This window comes from Capra hircus, chromosome 5, assembly GCF_001704415.2.
Source record: "Capra hircus breed San Clemente chromosome 5, ASM170441v1, whole genome shotgun sequence".
Lineage (NCBI taxonomy): Eukaryota > Metazoa > Chordata > Mammalia > Artiodactyla > Bovidae > Capra > Capra hircus.
In genome coordinates this window covers 95,651,115-95,670,054 of record NC_030812.1, presented here as the reverse complement: position 1 = coordinate 95,670,054, position 18,940 = coordinate 95,651,115, and the positions used below count along the sequence as shown (strand labels likewise).

Sequence of the window (18,940 nt, the reverse complement as noted above, 5' to 3'; positions counted from 1 at the left end):
CGGGAGACCTGGGTTCAATCCCTGGGTCCAGAAGAGCCCCTGGAGAAGGGAATCGCAACCCACTCCAGTATTCTTGCCTGGAAAATCCCATGGACAGAGTAACCTGGCAGGCTGCAGTCCACGGGGTCGCGGAGAGTCAGACATGACCTAGCGACTGAAAAACAAAAGGAGGGCAGACCCTGGTCATCAAGTCCTGCTTTTGGCTCAGTTCCACAAGTTCTAACGTTTATATTCATCCCCCCCCCCCTTTTTTTTTTTAATATGTACCTGTTCGCGAAGCCCCGCCTGCCAGGCCGGCTGGTGCAAAGTCCCGGGCAAACCCGCAGCGGGGCGCCCACAACACACCGCCGCAGCTGGAGAGAGCTAAAACTACATTTCCCAGAATCCTGCGTCCGCCGACCCACTTCCGGAGTTCGCGGACGGCATGGCGGCCTCCGTGGAGCACGATTCCCGGGAAAGCATGGATGCGCCCCAGACGGCGGTGGAGGTGGAAGAAACGAAAACATTTAAAGACCTGGTAAGAGTGGATGATGCCAGCTTCCCTTTGTTCCTCCGGCGCCAGGCGCGGGCAGAGTCCGGTTGCCTTCCATCAGGCCTGTGGTGTGCGGAAGCAGCCGGGGCCTAGCTCAGGTTTCCCCCGGGGTACCCGAGGCTCAGGTTCGGGACGAGGGCCCACCCTCAACTCCGAGTTTGGGTGGTGGGAGGGAGGCCGGGCCCTGGAGCCCCATTTGCCCATTTCAGCCCCACTTGGGGGGGGGGGCAACGCTGTGTTTGTGCAGGATATTGTCCAGTGCGACCTATCCTATTTGGGTTTAGGATTTGATGAGTCGGGTTTGAATTCTGACCCATAACTAGTTGCAAGTTATCTCGGTGCCTGACCTTCCACCTCTGTAAATTGAGGATTATGCGAAGTATCTCATAGAACTGTGAAGATTAAATGAAGTAACCCACGTAAAGAACTTGTCTTGGTCCCTGGTGAGTGTAGAGTGATGACAGCCTTGAGTTACTGTCCCAGTACTCAAAGTTAAGGAGAAGACTAAGTCGGTTCAGTTCAGTCGCTCCGTGGTGTCCGACTCATTGCGACCCCATGGATTGCAGCATGCCAGGCTTCCCTGTCCATCACCAACTCCCGGTGTCTACTCAGACTCATGTCGTCTGCTTCTCCTCCCGCCTTCAATCTTTCCCAGCATGAGGGTCTTTTCCAATGAATCAGTTCTTTGCATCAGGTGGCCAACGTATTGGCGTTTCAGCTTCAGTATCAGTTCTTCCAGTGAGTATTCAGGACTGATTTCCTTTAGGATGGACTGATTGGATCTCCTTGCAGTCCAAGGGACTCTCAAGAGTCTTCTCCAACACCACAGTTCAAGAGCATCGATTCTTTGGCTCTCAGCTTTCTTTATAGTCCAACTCTCACATCCATACATGATCGCTGGAAAAACCATAGCTTTGACTAGATGTACCTTTGTTGGCAAAGTAATGTCTCTGCTTTTTAATATGCTGTCTAGGTTAGTTATAACTTTTCTTCCAAGGAGTAAGCGTCTTTTAATTTCATGGCTGCAGTCACCATCTGCAATAAATACCTTTTGAATCAAAATGATCCAAAGATGCACGTGTCACCAGCAAGGCTGCCCTAACAGTCCTTTAGTTGTGTGGGAGGCGAGTGTGTTGTTCTTTGCTAAACTGTGTTTTTCTGAATTCTAAGGGTGTGACAGATGTGTTGTGTGAAGCTTGTGACCAGTTGGGGTGGACAAAGCCCACAAAGATCCAGATTGAAGCTATTCCTTTGGCCTTACAAGGTAGGTTGAAATTGAGTATGTGGTCTGTTTCAGGTTCAGTGTAAAGTTTCTCATACTCAGTTAAATACTTAACCACGTTTGAGAGCTATTGCTTTGCCTACTTCAAGTGAAATAAAGTATGGTCAGTAAAGATAAAAAGTTTGTGGCTTTTTGCCTTTTTAAAAAGTAATTCTGCGGTGTTAATGAGCTTACTTTCTGCAGGGTGGTTTGTTGGCTTTTGTCTTTCCAGCATTTCTTTCTCAGTTTCTTCTGGTTCTTTTCCTTTGCCTTGCAGTGTTAATTCTATCTTCATCCTTTTTTACCCTCACTGTAAAACTCTACTCTCATCCAGTCCTGAAGCTTTAATGCTGTCTGCATCAGTGAGTTTCAGCCAGTGCTCATTAGAATCACCTGTGGATCTTTTAAAACTCTAGTGATTTCTGGGCTCCAGCCTAGACCTTCTGAATTGGAATTTCCAGGTGTGGGACCTAGGCATATATAGATATAAAACTTCATGGTTTACTCTGATGTGTCGGCCCCTGGGGGAGCACCACTGGTCCGATGCTCTTACCTGCTACGTCTGTATTTCTAGCCCATATTTTTTTGGATGAACTCCAAATAAGTTTGTCCAACTGGTTTTTGGATACTTCTTTCCAGGCTTACTGCAGAAATCTCAAGTTCCCTGTATCCAAACCAGAGTCTTTATTTTTCTCACCAGAACTAATTTCTCTGTCACCTGTATCTCAGTTTATGGCCTTTGAGTTTCCCCAGGTAGAAACCTCTGTGCCAGTCGGATTTTCTTTCATTACTTTCTGTCTTTTATTTTTATTTTATTGAAATGTAGTTGATTTACAGTGACTGTTCATTTTTGTTTTGTTACTCTCTGTCTCTCACTTCACCTGGCCTCTGTTCAGGCTACCATCATAACTCCCCTCAAATCCTCACTGAGGTCTCATTTTCCTGTGGGATCCCCATTTTGACCCTTGAGGTCACTTTAGAGTGTAAGGAAGAGCATCACGTTCAAGTTGCGTCAGGGAAAATTTCTAGGTGAGGAATCCTTAGCAATCAAGTGTGGCGATCATTACTTGAAGGAAACCTTTCTCCCTGGTGCTGGGACATTGATTCAGTGTCCCAGCCTCTGGCCCTGGCCAAAGATTGCTGCCTTGGGGGCTATAGCAAACTTAGAGACAGTGGTTTTGGCTTGGGAATTAATTGCCAAATCTTCTCAGTTATGGCTTGACTGGCAATAATAGACCATTCTTATGGAATTACTTCTGGCATTCTTCCCTCAGAAGGAGCAGTACAGACAGTGATTACTGTTAAGCTCCTTGGTTTCTCCTTATGCCATCAGGCCTGGGGTTTATCTTCGAGTCATGTCATGTCATGTGTTAGTCGCTCAGTCGTGTTGGACAATTTGTGACCCCTGGACTGTAGCCCACCAGGCTCCTCTGTCCATGGGATTTTTCCAGGCAGGAGTACTGGAGTGGGTTGCCATTTCCTTCTCCAGGGGATCTTCCCAACCCAGGGATCGAACCCAGCTCTCCCATATTGCAGGCAGCTTCTTTACCATCTGAGTCACCAGGGAAGTCTTAAAGAGTGTTGATACTTAAAGGTCATGATATTCCCTGCCTAAAATCCTTCAGTTCCTCAGTCTTTTTTTTTTTTTTTCAGTTCCTCAATCTTAAAGGGAGACATCCAAACTCCTTAGCATGGCTGTGGGTTTCCTCATTCTTCCCCCTTTTCCCCTTTGACTTCTGTGTTCTGGCTATGTTGTATTTTTCCCTCTCCTTACTCATTCTGTGTTCTTTAAAGCCTCTTTCCTCACACAAGACTGTCCTTTCTTTGCTGACCTCCAGATTTAATTTGCTTGTCACCTCTGTTAGCCTTTCCTGACTCCTCCAAGCAGTAAGTTACTCCTTCCTTTTGCACCCTGTCCTACAGGGACCTATCATATTATTATGTATTGTGTATTTTGCCTCTGGATTTTGAGCTTATTCAGCACAGAGACCATGTCTTCTGTCTGATCAACCTCCTCCTCCCCTCAATTCATCAAATGTTTATTCATGGTCTGTGTTGTGCCCAGCATTTAGTTATATTTCCACCAATATGGGAATGGTGCAGAGAGCATTTCTCTGCTATTATGGATATGCTTTGTCTTCTAGGTCGTGATATCATTGGGCTGGCAGAAACTGGCTCTGGGAAAACCGGCGCCTTTGCTCTGCCCATTCTCAACGCATTGCTGGAGACACCCCAGCGTCTGTTTGCCTTAGTTCTCACCCCTACTCGGGAGCTGGCTTTTCAGATCTCAGAGCAGTTTGAAGCCCTGGGGTCTTCTATTGGGGTGCAGTGTGGTAAGTGTTGGGAGGAAAGGACTCTTCACAGTTTCTTCACAGGTTGAGCATGAATGTGAAAGGGAATGAAAGGAAGTGTTGATATAAGTTCACTGGCCTAAAGAGCTGACTGGGTATTTTAGCTTTGCGGAAAGTTGTTGTTGTAAGGGAAGATAAATGAAAGTGGAAATCTGGCATTGGCTTTAAAAGATGTCCACTGCATTATGGAAACAAAATTAAGGATCTCTTTTTAATATTCTTTTTATTTCTGTAGCTGTCATTGTAGGTGGAATTGATTCAATGTCCCAATCTCTGGCCCTGGCCAAAAAACCACATGTAGTGATAGGTGAGTAATTGACACCGGTAAAAGGTGCTGGTGAGAATGAATTTCAGAAAAATATACTGATGCTATGTGTAATTTATTTGTGCGGAAAGTGTTCGAAGAGTGACTGTCTGTAACCCTGTTTAATGTTTTTTTTTTTTTTTTTTTTCATTTCTGGAATTCTGATTAGGAGGGGGAGGTCACTCCCTTTCTGTCCTTTTTCTTAAACATGTCCTCAACCTTTCTTGTTAGCAACTCCTGGCCGACTGATTGACCACTTGGAAAATACGAAAGGTTTCAACTTAAGAGCCCTCAAGTACTTGGTCATGGATGAAGCAGACCGAATCTTGAATATGGATTTTGAGACAGAGGTGAGCTCTTACATCTTTCGTCCTCTTAGAACTTCTCAGGTGCCCCGTTTCAAAGTCTGATTCATAGCTCACTTGCTTTTTGGAGCACTTAGCATTGTCAGTTAATTTAACATATCTGCTGTTTTTCTTTTTTATTGGAAGATGGTTGATTTACAATATTATATTGCTTTTAGGAGTACAACGTAGTGCTTCAGGATTTTTGTAGATTATGCTCCATATACTCCATTTAAGATTATTACAGAATAATGACTCTGTGTCCCTGTGCTGGTACAAGATATCCTTGTTGCTTTTAAATTTAATTAATTTTGAAATTGAAGCGTTATTGATTCACAGCGTTTCTGGTATATAGCAAAGTGATCCAGTTACACAGATATCTATGTGGGAATATGTGTGTGTATATGTTCTTTTCCCCATTCTGTTCCATTATAGTTTCTTACAAGATATTGAAAATAGTTCCCTGTCCTATATAATAGGACCTTGTTGTTTATTTACTTTATACACAGTATTTTGCATCTGCCAATCCCAAACTATTAATTTATCTCCCCCGCTTCCTCTTGGTAACCTTAAGTTTGTTTTCTATGTCTGTGAATCTGTTTCATAAATAAGTTAATTTGTACTGTTTTTTAGATTCCACATGTAAGTGATGTCATAGGATATTTGTCTTTGTCTGACTTCACTTAGGATAATAATCTCTAGGTCTGTCCGTGTTGTTCCAGATGGCATTGTTTCATTTTTAATGTCTGAGTACTATTATATTGTATAATGTACCACCGCTTTATCCCTCAGGCTATTGTAAATAGTCTCAGCATCCTCTTTAGTATATAGTCTGACTTTTGAAGGGGAGATAGATTAGGAATTTAGGATTAACATATACAGACTATTATATATAAAGCAAACAATAGGACCTACGGGATAGCACATGGAATGGTATTCAGTATTTTGTAATAACCTGTGCTGGGGGGGCTTCCCTGGTGGTTCAGACAATAAAGAATCTGCCTGCAATGTAGGAAACATGAGTTTGATCCCTGTGTTGGGAAGATCCCCTGTACAGGGGAATGGCAACCTACTCCAGTATTTTTGCCTGGAGAATTCTATGGACAGAGGAGCCTGGCAGGCTACAGTCTATGGGGCCACAAAGAGTCAGACACATGAATAACACACACCCACACATACACATAGTGGAAAAAAATCTGAAAAAGAGTATATATATGTGAATCACTTTGCTGTCCACTTGAAACGGTGTAAATCAACTGTACTTCAATTAAAAAACAAATAGTTGGGCAAAAAGCCTATATATTATATGTAGTCTGACTTTGATTTTAGAGATAAGAAATATCAAAACCAGATTTTCTTTTCCATTTCATTTGATTTCAACCTTTTCTATCTTTTCTCTGATAAGAAGTTCTTTATAACTTACTTAGTTGATTAATGCTTATTCTTTCCTTTTCTCTTAGATTAGCTATACTGTACTGATTTAAAATGTTCTTTTCTCTGATTAGCATTATTTTTTATAGCATCAGGTGTGCTACCTGATAGTATATATTCAGTAAGTTTTAGCTGAATTGAATCAAAGGTTTGAGTTCCCAGATCCCCACTGTGATGTATTTAGTTTGTGATCCCTTATCTCCTTCACAAAATACATTTGCACGTTTCCAGTGTAAATGTCATGTTGGTATCCTTTGCTCTTTCTGCCTTAGGTTGACAAGATCCTCAAAGTGATTCCCCGAGATCGGAAAACGTTTCTCTTCTCTGCTACGATGACCAAGAAGGTGAACTTTTCTAGGACTTCTCTTTTCTTCTTTATAAGAACTGATAAGTAGAAACAGTCCTGGTAACAAGAATAAAAACCGAGGACTTAGGAGTCAACGTACTAATCTAGGTGTCCTTTCTCCAGGTGCAAAAACTTCAGCGAGCGGCGCTAAAGAACCCTGTGAAATGCGCCGTCTCCTCCAAGTACCAGACGGTTGAGAAGTTGCAGCAGTATTATCTTTTCATTCCTTCCAAGTTCAAGGTAGAGTGTTTGCTCTGATCATTCCTGCCTCTCCCTCCCCTCCTTCACCACAGTGTCTGAAAGTGTCAGCTCTTGATTAGCTACGTGCTGTTTGTTTTAGAGCTCATGCCGTGTTTACATATATCACTGATAACGCGGAGCATTCCGGGAATTCACAATGTATTAAACCAGAGTAATGAAGTCGTGATATAATCCCTTCCTAACCCCATCCTTGAGGTAGTTTTTCTTTGGTCTGCTTATTATGTGGCTTTTTTGTGGGCAGTGGACCCTAGTCTTGACTTCTGATGTAAGGGCTTTGCGTGCTTGCTGAGCCCAGATTGCCTTATGCTTGGTGTCAGGCTGTGTGTGTTACTCATGGTTCCCAGAGATGATAATGATAAAGCTGATGAAGGGGCGCAGGGCTGCCAGCTGAGGGTCTGGGTAATTGAGAAGCAGCTAGAGGCTTAGTCTTTTATGTAGTTTGTATGCCCAGGACTCTGACTTTCTTCCAGGTTCAGTTACATATATTGTTTTGGCTTTGTGACTTAGGATACCTACCTGGTTTATATTCTGAACGAGTTGGCTGGGAACTCCTTTATGATATTCTGCAGCACCTGTAACAACACTCAGAGGACAGCTCTGCTACTCCGAAATCTTGGATTCACCGCCATTCCCCTCCACGGACAGATGAGTCAGGTAACTATTCTTCAGCATCATTAGTGAGAAAGATAAACCTCACGGCAGGAGGTTTCTGCAGTAGCAGCATGTGACACCAATGCGTCTTTCCGGAGTTGTCCTGGTGTTACGGTCTTTAAAGTGTTGCTGTCAATGCTGCTTCCTCCTTTCAGGATAGCAGGAGGCTCCAGTTAGAATATTCCACACGTGGTTGTCTGGTATGGAAGCTGCAGAGTTGATTTATTCAGCCTGTGTGCGTGCTAAGTTGCTTCAGCTGTGTCAGACTCTGTGTTACCCCATGGATGGTAGCCTTCCAACTCCTCTGTTGGTGGGATTCTCCAGGCAAGAGTACTGGAATGGGTTGCCATGCCAGGGGTCCTGGAGGAGGTCTCTTACATCTCCTGCGTTGGCAGGCAGGTTCCTTACCACTAGCACCACCTGGGAAGCCCGATTTGTTCAGCCCTTGTGGTAAATTATTTCCCAGTTACCTTTCTGTCATGTTTGACAATGTTTTATGTTAGTATTTTCTAGTTTTAGTCTTAGACCTTTTTTTTTTTTTTTTTTGCTTTCATGTTTCCTTTTGACTTGTGAAGCCCAGTTAGACTGAAGGGGAAACATCATTTTAAAACTTTCTTTCTTGGTTCTTGTATCTATTTAATGTGTCTAGTTTGTGTGTCTTGGATTTCCAAGATTCCTTAGATTTTCAAGATGGAAATTCTTTCCATTTCTTTTCATTGTTTCAGAGCAAGCGCCTGGGATCCCTTAATAAATTTAAGGCAAAGGCTCGTTCCATTCTTCTAGCAACTGATGTTGCAAGCCGCGGTTTGGACATACCCCATGTGGATGTAGTGGTTAACTTTGACATTCCTACCCATTCCAAGGTGAGTCTTATTGCTGACCTGATTTTCTCACCCAAAATATTTTTCGTTTCTTTCTCTTTCTTTTCCTTTCTCCTTCCCATCTCCTTTCCTTTCTTCCTCTCTAATTCTCTCTCCCCGCTTTCTTTTCTTTTTTTTTTTGAATTGAGGTGTAATTGACATGTAACACTGTATTAGTTTAGGTATAAAATGTGATGATTCAGTATTTGTATATATTGCAAAATGGCCACAAAAGTCCAGGTAGCATCTGTCACCATTCATACTTGCACTTTTTTTTTCTTTTGATGAGAACTTCTAAGATATTTTCCCTTAGCAACTTTCAAATGTGCAGTACCGTGTTTTTAACTCTTGTCCGCAAGTTGTGCATTACATCCCCATGACTTACTTATTTTATAACTGAAATTTGTACCTTTTGACCTCTTTCACCCATTTTACAAACACCCATCCTGCCTCTGGCCACCATCAAACCTGTTTTCCGTATCTGTGAGCTCAGTTTTTTGTTGTTGTTAGATTTCACGTATAAGTGAGATCTCTGTATTTGCCTGTAACTTATTTTACTGAGTCGAATACCTTCAAGGTCTAGCCAGTGTTGTCACAAACAGGAAGGTGTCATTCATTAATGTGGCTGAATAATAGTCCGTTGTATCCAAAGTGTATTTCTTTTATCATCTGAGCCATCAGGGCAGCCCCCGAAGTGTATTTCTTAATGCTTGTTGTCTTCCTTTAGTTACAGTGTTGGGGTGTGTATGTGTTTGTGTGTGTGTGTGTCCTTGGTTAGTTAAGTATCAGAAATTGGGAAACTCTTGATCTGTTCATTCTCCTCATCTTGCACATGCCTGTGGACGTGATGTCAGTGAACGTGAAGGAAGGAACCCAGGAGAGGGGCAAGGTGCTCACCATCAGAGGAGCAGATGCACCACATGCTGACCTCTGGTGGTCTAACCGATGAGAATGGCAGCTTGTGGTCCTCAGCCATCCCAGGGTTCTGCAGCCTGGGCACCATTAACACCTCAGGCCAGGAGTTCTCTGTTGTGTGGCTGTCCTCTGCATTGTAGGATGCTTAGCATTCCTGGCCCCTACCCACAGGTGACTGTGGCCACCAGGTATATTTCCAGACAGCTCATAGATGCTTCCTGGGGAGGACAAAACTGCCCCCAGCTGAGAACAACCAGTGTGTCTCGACTTTGTATTAAACTGCTGTAGGCAAGGTGCTCTTGCATAGGATTTTCACAGTGACCCTGAGTTTGACAGTGTGTTTGTGCCCGTCTTATAGGCAGAAACCATGGTTCAGAGAGGTTCTGGGACTTGCAGACAGTTGTGTCGTTGGTTGGGATGGGGGGAAGCAGAGCTGTGACCCAGGTCTACCTGTAGACCCAGGCTGTTTTCCTCTATCTGTGACTGTGTCCGTGGAGAAGTGCTTCGTGGATTCATCTTTCTATAAAGAAAGGAAAAGGGGGGGGGTTCAGTTTTGTGCTGTGAGGAGAATTTTAAAAGTGAGGCAGATAAATTTCAATGGATTGCCAGTCTGTTTCTCCACGTTCCAGGACAGATCTGTTTTCTTTCAAAGGTTGGCAGGAACACTTTACATACACAGTTTTTAATTCATATTCCAGCTGACTCAGAGTTACTTGCCCATTGTGTTTCAGGATTACATCCATCGAGTAGGTCGGACGGCTCGAGCTGGGCGCTCTGGAAAGGCTATTACCTTTGTCACGCAGTAAGTGACCCGACTTCAGGGCAGAGCAATGTAGAGAAAGAAGCAGAACCCTGGGGCCAACTCACTTGGAACCTGACTTCACCTTTTACTGTAATAGGCACTAAGCCTTCCTCATCCCACCTTCATCATTTGTAAAATGGAAATAGCAATACCAACCTTGCAAGGTTTTAATGAAGACTGAAGACGTATATGTAAAGAGCATATACCGCATGTGTGTAGCGGAGTACTTGGTGTATAAAAGCGCATACACCAAAACCCTGTTCTTTCTTTTAACGTCTGGAGCCAGAGAACAGTGACCGTTGCCTCAGCTCACCATATTACAATAACCGTTCTTCTGATTTTGTTTTTAAAGGAGCAAACTGCCACATGTCCTAGGCTTTTCGGGAGTCAGGGATGTGGTGGGTGGTTTTCTGCTGGGCTCTGCACAGCAGATTCCATTTAATCAATGTTCTGAAAAGGAATAATAAGTTTGACATTACTGAAAACCGTGGCTCCTGTTGCATCATCGTTTTCGGATGGACAGACGGATGTGTATGTTGTCAGCCAGCCAGAGCCTTGTCAACTTTCCTTCCTCAGGTATGACGTGGAGCTCTTCCAGCGCATAGAGCACTTGATTGGGAAGAAACTGCCTGTCTTTCCAACCCAGGACGACGAGGTCATGATGCTGACGGAACGTGTCACTGAGGCCCAGAGATTTGCCCGAATGGTACGCAACTCATTCGTTTGTTTATTTCTGGCTGTGCTGGGTTTTCATCGTTGCACAGGCTTTCTCTAGTTGCAGCGAGCCGAGGCTACTCTCTGGTTGCGATGCGAGGGCTTCTCATTGTGGCGGCTTCTCTTGCTGCTGAGCATCGGCTCTGTGGTGCACGAGCCTCAGTAGTTGTGATACATGGACTCCAGAACACAGGTTCAGTAGTTGTGGCACAGGGGGTTAGTTAGTTGCTCTGAAACTTGTGGGATCTTCCCGGACCAGGATCGAAACCATGTCTCCTGCGCTGGCAGGCAGTTTCTTCACCGTGGAGCCACCAGGGAAGCCCCGACAATGCCTTTTCTCACCAGCTTCTATGCAACTTAACTGCATCCAAGACACTTTATCGTGTTAATCCTCAATGAATGGCATTATTTTATTCCAAGTGTAAGATGAGTATACTAAAACATAGAGATGCAGGCAGTTTGCTTTTGACCCTGTAACTGAATGGTCAAATCAGGGTTTGGACTCAGTCTGATCACAGTGACTACGTTCATTCCCAGCCACTGTTCGTGGTGGCAGGAACAGTGAGGCAGGAAAACCTTTGAACTTGAGATGAGAAGACGCAGCTGTGAGCTGTGAGTCTGGACAAGGTGTCTGACCTCTCACAGTCAGTCCCTCACCTGTAGATGAGGAATAGTAGTTACCTTGGAGACAGGGTTTATGAGCATCTAAGCCGGGGTGGACAGTGTAGTTCCTGAGAGCAGCTATAGGGGGAGCAGTGGAGACAGAATGGTCTAGAGGAGAATGCTTGCCAGCGCCCTATTAGCCCAGGAGTGCTGCTCTGAGGGGTGAAGAGACTTAGTGCATGGGGCGCTTTCTGAGTAGCTGAGGTATGGGCTTGTTTTTCTGCCCACATGGAAGTCTTGGTGTTTTTGTTTATAAAAAATTTGATGTGTGTTGGAAAACATTTTTTAGAAAATACAGAAAGGATTAAAATAGTGAAACACATAAGCCACCCCCCCCCCACAGAAAACAATTGATTACATTTGGCTGTGTTTCTTTAGCTATAATGAGACTTTATCCAGTTTGTATATGACTTTATCTAAATGTGTATTGTTTTTTCTGTTTCAGCTAATCTAGATTCATGTGATCACGTTTTTTTTTCTTTTTCTTTCACATTTTAAACTCTATTCAAAAATCTTCATCTAGGCTGCATGTTAGCACTCATTTGATTCAGTTACCAAACTTGCCTAAACATAGCATCAGGACTAATTTCTTAGAGTCACTGAAAGTTCCTTCACTACCTTCTGAATTGGCAAGGGAAGTCAGATTATGTGTTCTAGACAATTAGTAGCCGAGGAGGATGAATTCAGTTTTTTAAAAACAGTACCACTTGTAGGTTTTAGAGACTGTTACCTTAGAAGCTAGCATCTTAAAATTCTCATGCCATCCCTTCTTAATGATTCTGTTATGAATATGTAACATGCTTTCCATTGATATGTGTTCATGCTTTTCCCAGTTTTATATCTTTTAGTTAATAACTTGTGTTGAGTATCCTACCTTGTACAGCTTTGCACACTTGTTTCCTTAGAATAAATTCCTAGAAGTGGAATCAATTGTTGAGTGGAGAATACACAGTTCAAATTCATACAGAATGCCCAGTTGCTCTCCAAGAAAGCTATAGCAGCTTACACAATGTATGTGACATTGTATATGGGATAGTGTCTGTGCCTCCCCCCTGCCCTGACCAGTTCTAGGTATTACCATTCTCTCAAATCTTTGCTAGTCTGCCATATGAAAATGGTAGCTTCCTGTTTTTATTTTTTTATCTTTGATGACTAGTTAGATTAACAGTTTTGTATACTGGAATTTTGGTTTTATTTCTTTGCTAATGTGAGATGTTAGGAAATTACTTAGGGTGTTTTTTTTTTGTTTAAAATAAATGAATTCTCTAATTTATCAAGATTTTATTTATCTAGCTTGCCAGCTACACCAGGTTTCTTAGTTGCAGTGTGTGAGGTCTTTTAATAGTTCCCTGACCAGGGATCCAACCGAGCCCCCTGCACTGGAAGCAGGGACTCTTAGCCACTGGACCGCCAGGGAAGCCGAGGGTTTGATTTGATGGAGCGGAGACCAGGATGTGTTACCCTCAGTGACAGTAGTTCACGATCAACCCCATCCTTTCTGTTTGTTGCAGGAGTTAAGGGAGCACGGAGAGAAGAAGAAGCGCTCACGGGAGGATACTGGGGACAATGATGACACGGAGGGTGCGATCGGTGTCAGGAACAAGGTGGCTGGAGGAAAAATGAAGAAACGGAAAGGCCATTAATCGCTTTTATAAAGAGTTGGTTTCTGCCTTCTGCTCTGTGGAGAGGATTGGAGAGAACGGGACCTCTTCCTCAGGCCAGTCTGCCAGCGTTGCGTCCAGACGGCCCGGCTCCTACAGTACCGGGCCCTTTCCGAGTGTTCGAGAGTTGTTGCTGTGGGACGTTGTCACAGTGCTGATGTCGAGACTCGGACTGGCCTTCCACTGTGGTTCCTGGTTCCTGACATGAGGAGCACGTGCTCTCCTGTCCCTTCACACAGACCTGTGCCTTTTTCAGCCGCTAGTCAAGGACTGGGCTAACGAAGCCCTCAGCCTGTAATTGTAGAGGAAAGGGATGTTTATATCTAAAAACAGCGGTACTAAGCAGTCTCAGCTTGTGTTTCATGACTCTGAATGGGAAATCATAAATTTAAATATTATTATAAAAAAAATTCAGACTCCGTCAAGACCTTTTTGTGTTAAAGACTTCATAGAAGGAGACTGCTGTGGGTGGACTTCCTCTGGTTGCGGCTAGCATGGACTGCTCTTCATTGCAGTGCACAGCTTTCTCGTTGCAGTGGCCTTGCCTGTCGGGGGGCACTGGCTCGAGGTGCCCAGCTTCAGTAGTTTCACCTCACGGGCTCAGTAGTTGTGGCACATGGGCTTAGTTGCTCCAAGGCATGTGGAATCTTCCCGGACCAGGGATCAAACCTGTGTCCCCTGCATTGGCAGGCAGATTCCTAACCCACTGTGCCACCAGGGAAGTCTTCCATGTACATTTTAATGGAAAGTGCATGTTGTGTTTCTTGAAGTGTTTAGTAAGAAGTGAAAAGTAGATGTCAGTAAAATTCTCTGTGGGAATCAAATGTGGACCATGGATTGCAGGAAGATCTTTGTAAATATGGTGGGTGGGGTGCCCACCACTGGGGGCTAATTCTCCATTAGTGTATTTCCTGTTGGGACTCTCCAGAGCAGCTTAGATAATGGTAGCTCTGTCTCCCTCTGAGCCAGTGGATAGAAGCCAATGGATGATTGCTATTTCAACTCAGTGGAAGACTTTAGAAGCATGCTGAATTTGAATCAGGTTGCGGGTGGTGGGATTCCCAGGTAGCTTAGATGGTAAAGAGTCTGCCTACAGTGATGGAGACTCAGGTTTGATCCCTGGGTCAGTAAGATCCCCTGGAAAAGGAAATGGCAACCCACTCCAGTATTCTTGCTTTGAAAATCCCATGGATGAAGCAACCTGACAGGCTATAGTCCATGGGGTCACAAAGAGTCAGACACGACTGAGCAACTTCACTTTGTGGGTGGTGCATAAGAAGAGACTAATTATTCTGAAGAAATCTGAACTTTTTAAATAGGATCCCAAACCTAGGGTCTGTGGATCCCTCAGGTACATGCATATTTCTGCAGAGACTGAAAAGGGTAGAAACCTAAAGCTTAGCTGCTTTCTCTGAAGTACTTTAGAGTATGCTTTGCTAGGTTGGGAAGATGGGCCACTAAGGGAAGAAAGGTGGATGATGTGTCTTCAGGCATATTGGTGGGTCCAGACCATAAACTAGAGTCTCAGACAGAACGAGTAGAGATATCCTTGTGAAGGGCAGCAGGCACAGAAATGAATGTGATCCAGGTGCAAATGATGACGAAACTGGGTTTGTATCACTAATCAAGCTGTTCTTCATGCTCCTTGTCCGCCAAGGCAAGATTGTGAAGTCTTGAGTCTCCTGGGGCTCTTGTAACAGTGAGTTTCCCTGGTGGCTCAGACAATAAAGACTGCGCCTGCAATGCAGGAGACCCAGGTTCAACCCCTGGGTTGGGAAGATTCCCTGGAGAAGAAAATGGCAACCTACTCCAGTGTTTTTGCCTGGAGGATTCCATGGACAGAGAAGCCTACTGGGCTGCAGTCCATGGGGTCACAGAGTACAGTGTACATGTAACAAAGTACCACAGAGTGGGGCTTAAAAGAAAGCAGTTTGTTGGATCACAGTTCTGTAACCTAGAAGTCCAGGATCAAGGTGTCACCAGGCCTATGTTGCATCTGAAACCTCCCGAGAAGGGTCTGTCCTTGCCTCTTCTAGCTTCTGGTGGTTGCTGGTGGTCCTTGGCTTGTGAAAACAGCTCCAGTCTCTGTTCCTGTCTTCACATAACCCTCCCTTCTGCGTGTCTGTGCTTTTTACGTGGGCTTCTTGTAAAGATGCAGTGGTTGAGTTGAGTTGTTTTTAGTTGCTGAGTTGTATCTGACTCTTTGTGACCGCATGAACTGCAGCACACTAGGCTTCCCTGTCCCTCACTATCTCTCGGAGCTTGCTCAAACTGTCCATTGAGTCGTTGATGCCATCCAATCATCTCATCCTCTGTCACCCACTTCTCTTGCTCTCAATCTTTCCCAGCATTGGGGATTTAGGTCACACCCTACTCCAGTATGACCTTGTCTTGACTCATTATATTTACAAAGATCCTAGTTTCAAATAAGGTCACATTCTGGCATTCCATGTAGACATGGATTTTGGGGAGACGCTTCAACCCAGTTGACTGTCTTTCTGGACTGCTACATTTTGGGGGTGGGTTTAAGATTGTGTTGTGGAGTACAACTGGTAGATAGAGTTAATTACAAAGAAAGTGGAGAAAAGACAGGAAGTAGCTTCCCCAGTGGCTCAGTGGTAAAAATCCGCCTGACAGTGCAGGAGACGTGGGTTTGATCCCAGGGTCAGGAAGATCCCCTGGAGGAGGGAATGGCTACCACTCCAGTATTCTTGCCTGGGAAAACTCCTGGACAGAGGAGCCGGGCGGGCTATAGTCCATGGAGTTGCACAGTCAGATACTACTGAGTCTGCATGCACACAAGTCTTCAGAAATGGTAGGATGGCTAGAAGTACAGAAATTTACAATGATATCCTCTTAAATGTAAATTGTTTTTGCAGTCAAGGGCTCAAAGGTCTAGTTTTAGAAGTGGGGAACGAGGTCTCTAGCCTTTCTTCTAGTTCCATCTTGGTGTAATTTCTTAGTTCTGCTTTCCTGATTTAGGACACGGAAGGCTTTAAAATAATCAACCATCTTCCTCCACCTCCCAGTTGCAATCAATTCCCACACCTAACTTATATGACTTAGAGGGATTATCTTGCAGTAGTCAGTGATGCTGCCCCAGAGAAAATTCTCCCTTATTTCTCATCTGAATCATAGAGCCACTTTATACAGTATTCATTGTATCATGATTTCATGATACTAACCAACCTGGTTTTACTTCCTTCCTCTGTGCTGAGCCAAAGTGAAATGAGGAAAGTATCTTTACCTTATGAAGGGAAGGGTCTTAGGATCCCAAACATAGGCTATGCTTTTCCCAGCAGTCATGTATGGATGTGAGAGTTGGACCATAAAGAAGGCTGAGTGCTGAAGAATTGATGCTTTCAAATAGTGGTGCTGGAGAAGACTCTTGAAAGTCCCTTGGACAGCAAGGAGATCAACCCTGAATGTTCATTGAAGTACTGATGCTGAGGCTGAAGTGCCAATATTTTGGCCACCTGATGTGAAGAGCCGACTCATTGGAAAAGATTCTGATGCTGGGAAAGATTAAGGGCAGGAGGAGAAGGGGCGACAGAGGATGAGATTGCTGAATGGCATCACTGATTCAATGGACATGAGTTTGAGCAAACTCCAGCAGATAGTGAAGGACAGGGAAGCCTGGTGTGCAGCAGTCCATGGTGTCACAAAGAGTCAGACACAACTTAGAAGCTGAACAACAGCATAGGATCCCAGTGCTGATGTTTCACCCAAGTAGGCGGTTCTAAGCTTAAAGTGGGCCCAGAATTCCAGGCTCTCTGGAATTTAAGGGCAGTCTGAGAGGATTCTAGAAGTTGCTGGGAGGGATCTAGACTCAGCTAGATTATTATTTTCTCAGTCCTTCAAAAATGTGATGAAGGACTTCCCTGGTGGTCCAGTGATTGAAAATCCACCTTCCAATGCAGGGGACAACACGTTCGATCCCTAATCAGGGAAATAAAATACCACCTGCCACATGGTAACCAGGCCCACATGCTGCAACGAAGACCCAGTGCAGCCAAGAAAAATGGATATCCCAGACTTGGCTGACTCTATAGGAACATCCGGTTTATAGCCAGAGTATTTTCCAGGTAAGTTCCTACCTGCAGATCTAGCCCCAAATCCAAATCCGAGACTATCTGCCCCAGGTCCTTCACAGCCCGGAGGAATGAGACCAGAAAGAACTACGGACTGTGCTGTTGGTTACAGAAAACGAAGGCGTCCACGTTATCAAAAGCAGGTAACAAAATAACATCAAGCAAGTACGTACCAAAGACTTGAATGCAGAATCAGAGAGTAGACAAGTTTTAATCCACATAGTTCTTAAGGTGAAATCCAGCCTCAGGGCCGATAGTAAATCAGGGTGTGAGTCACCCCTCTTTAGCTGGAACGACAAGAGACCCAGACCCCGGCACTAGAGACTCAAGGGCTGCCCACACCCACGTTCCTTTTCATGCCTCACCTGTCCCAGGTATGCACTAAAGACGCCAGCCAAAAATAACTGCAGAAACTTGAACTCTGAGAAATCGTACTAACCAGCCTTACCTGGAGTGAAGAGCTGACTTGTGTCAAGTGAAAGAGAGATGGGGGAAAAATATGGGCTCATATAGAGACTAGAATCTCTACAAGGTGGACCTGATACCTGTTCATATTCTTGAAGTTTTTATCTGTTCATGGTCCACCCAGTACCTTCCCAAAATGTCATCCTTCATTATTAACCCACGGGTGCCATCCAGGGACTGGAAGAAACTGGAGGGACACGGAGCACAGCGGAGTGTGGGAACACAGTCTCCATCAAGAGACTGTTCGTAGCCCTGTGACCTTGTGGAGTTGTTGACCCTCGATTTCTCTCACTCGTTAACACGGAAATAAGAGCATTTCTCCCATCTGCCTCACAGAGTCTAAAAAAAAAATTTTTTTTATTATTTAAAAAATTATTAAAAATTTATTTTGGCTGTGCTGGGTCTTTGTTGGGGTGCCCAGCCTTCTCTAGTTGCGGCATGTGGGCTCTCTGGTTGGAGGTCCGTATGCTTAGTTGTCCCGAGGCATGTGGGATCTTAGTTTCCTGGCCAGGGATTAAACCTACATCCCCCTGCATTGGAAGGTGGGTTCTTAACCACTGGACCACCAGGGAAGTCCTGCCTCACAGAGTCTTGAACCGGGTTTTATTTGTCCTTTAACTCTGTCCCCTTCCTCTCTCCTTTCCAGCGTCTGCTCTCTCACAGCCACTGTGGCAGGTAGCAGGAAGACAATGCTGAAAAGTTGGGTGCTGTCTGGGCTGAACTCAGTCTTAATGTTGTATTGTGATTGTGCTCACCCAGTGGGCAGGGACCACAGCCTTCTCGTGGATGTGATTCTTAACATCCTGCAGAGCCCGGCACACAGAAGTTTTAATATCTGTCATTTTCTGTAACAGACTGTGTATCAGAAACTTCACACTTGTCTCTTGTTTCTTGAACAATCTTGAAAGGTGGGTATTATTGTCCCCATTATAAACTAAGGAGCCAGACTATCCAGTTGTGAGACCTTGGGCAAAGTATTCAACCTTTTCTTGTTTCAATTTCTTTATCTGAAGAAACACAGATAGTAATAAAGCTACTTCGTGAGGTTTAAATGAACTATACTGTGGCTCTTCCTTATAATGATTAGTAAGTGTTAGCCATTGTGATTGTCATTATTGTTGGTATTATTACAGATAAGGAGTGGATAAGCATTGATAGCTTGCCCATATAGCTTATAAGGGACCCAATTTGATGCCGTTTCTACTCTTTATCCTAAATACTTTGTGTATTATGTGTACATGTATGATTTCATATTATTCACTCAGCAAGTGCTTACTGATTGAAGATT

General features: G+C 44.2%; 1 protein-coding gene across 1 annotated transcript; it reads left to right on the top strand.

Annotated features, from left to right (window-relative positions):
• DDX47 (DEAD-box helicase 47) lies at positions 400–13,920 on the top strand. Its single transcript, XM_005680814.3, has 12 exons — positions 400–517; positions 1,703–1,796; positions 3,938–4,126; positions 4,380–4,451; positions 4,680–4,798; positions 6,496–6,567; positions 6,693–6,809; positions 7,338–7,484; positions 8,207–8,344; positions 9,988–10,058; positions 10,635–10,764; positions 12,947–13,920. The coding sequence occupies exons 1-12, from the start codon at positions 425–427 to the stop codon at positions 13,076–13,078; spliced, it is 1,374 nt and encodes a 457-aa protein (XP_005680871.1). The 5' UTR covers positions 400–424; the 3' UTR covers positions 13,079–13,920.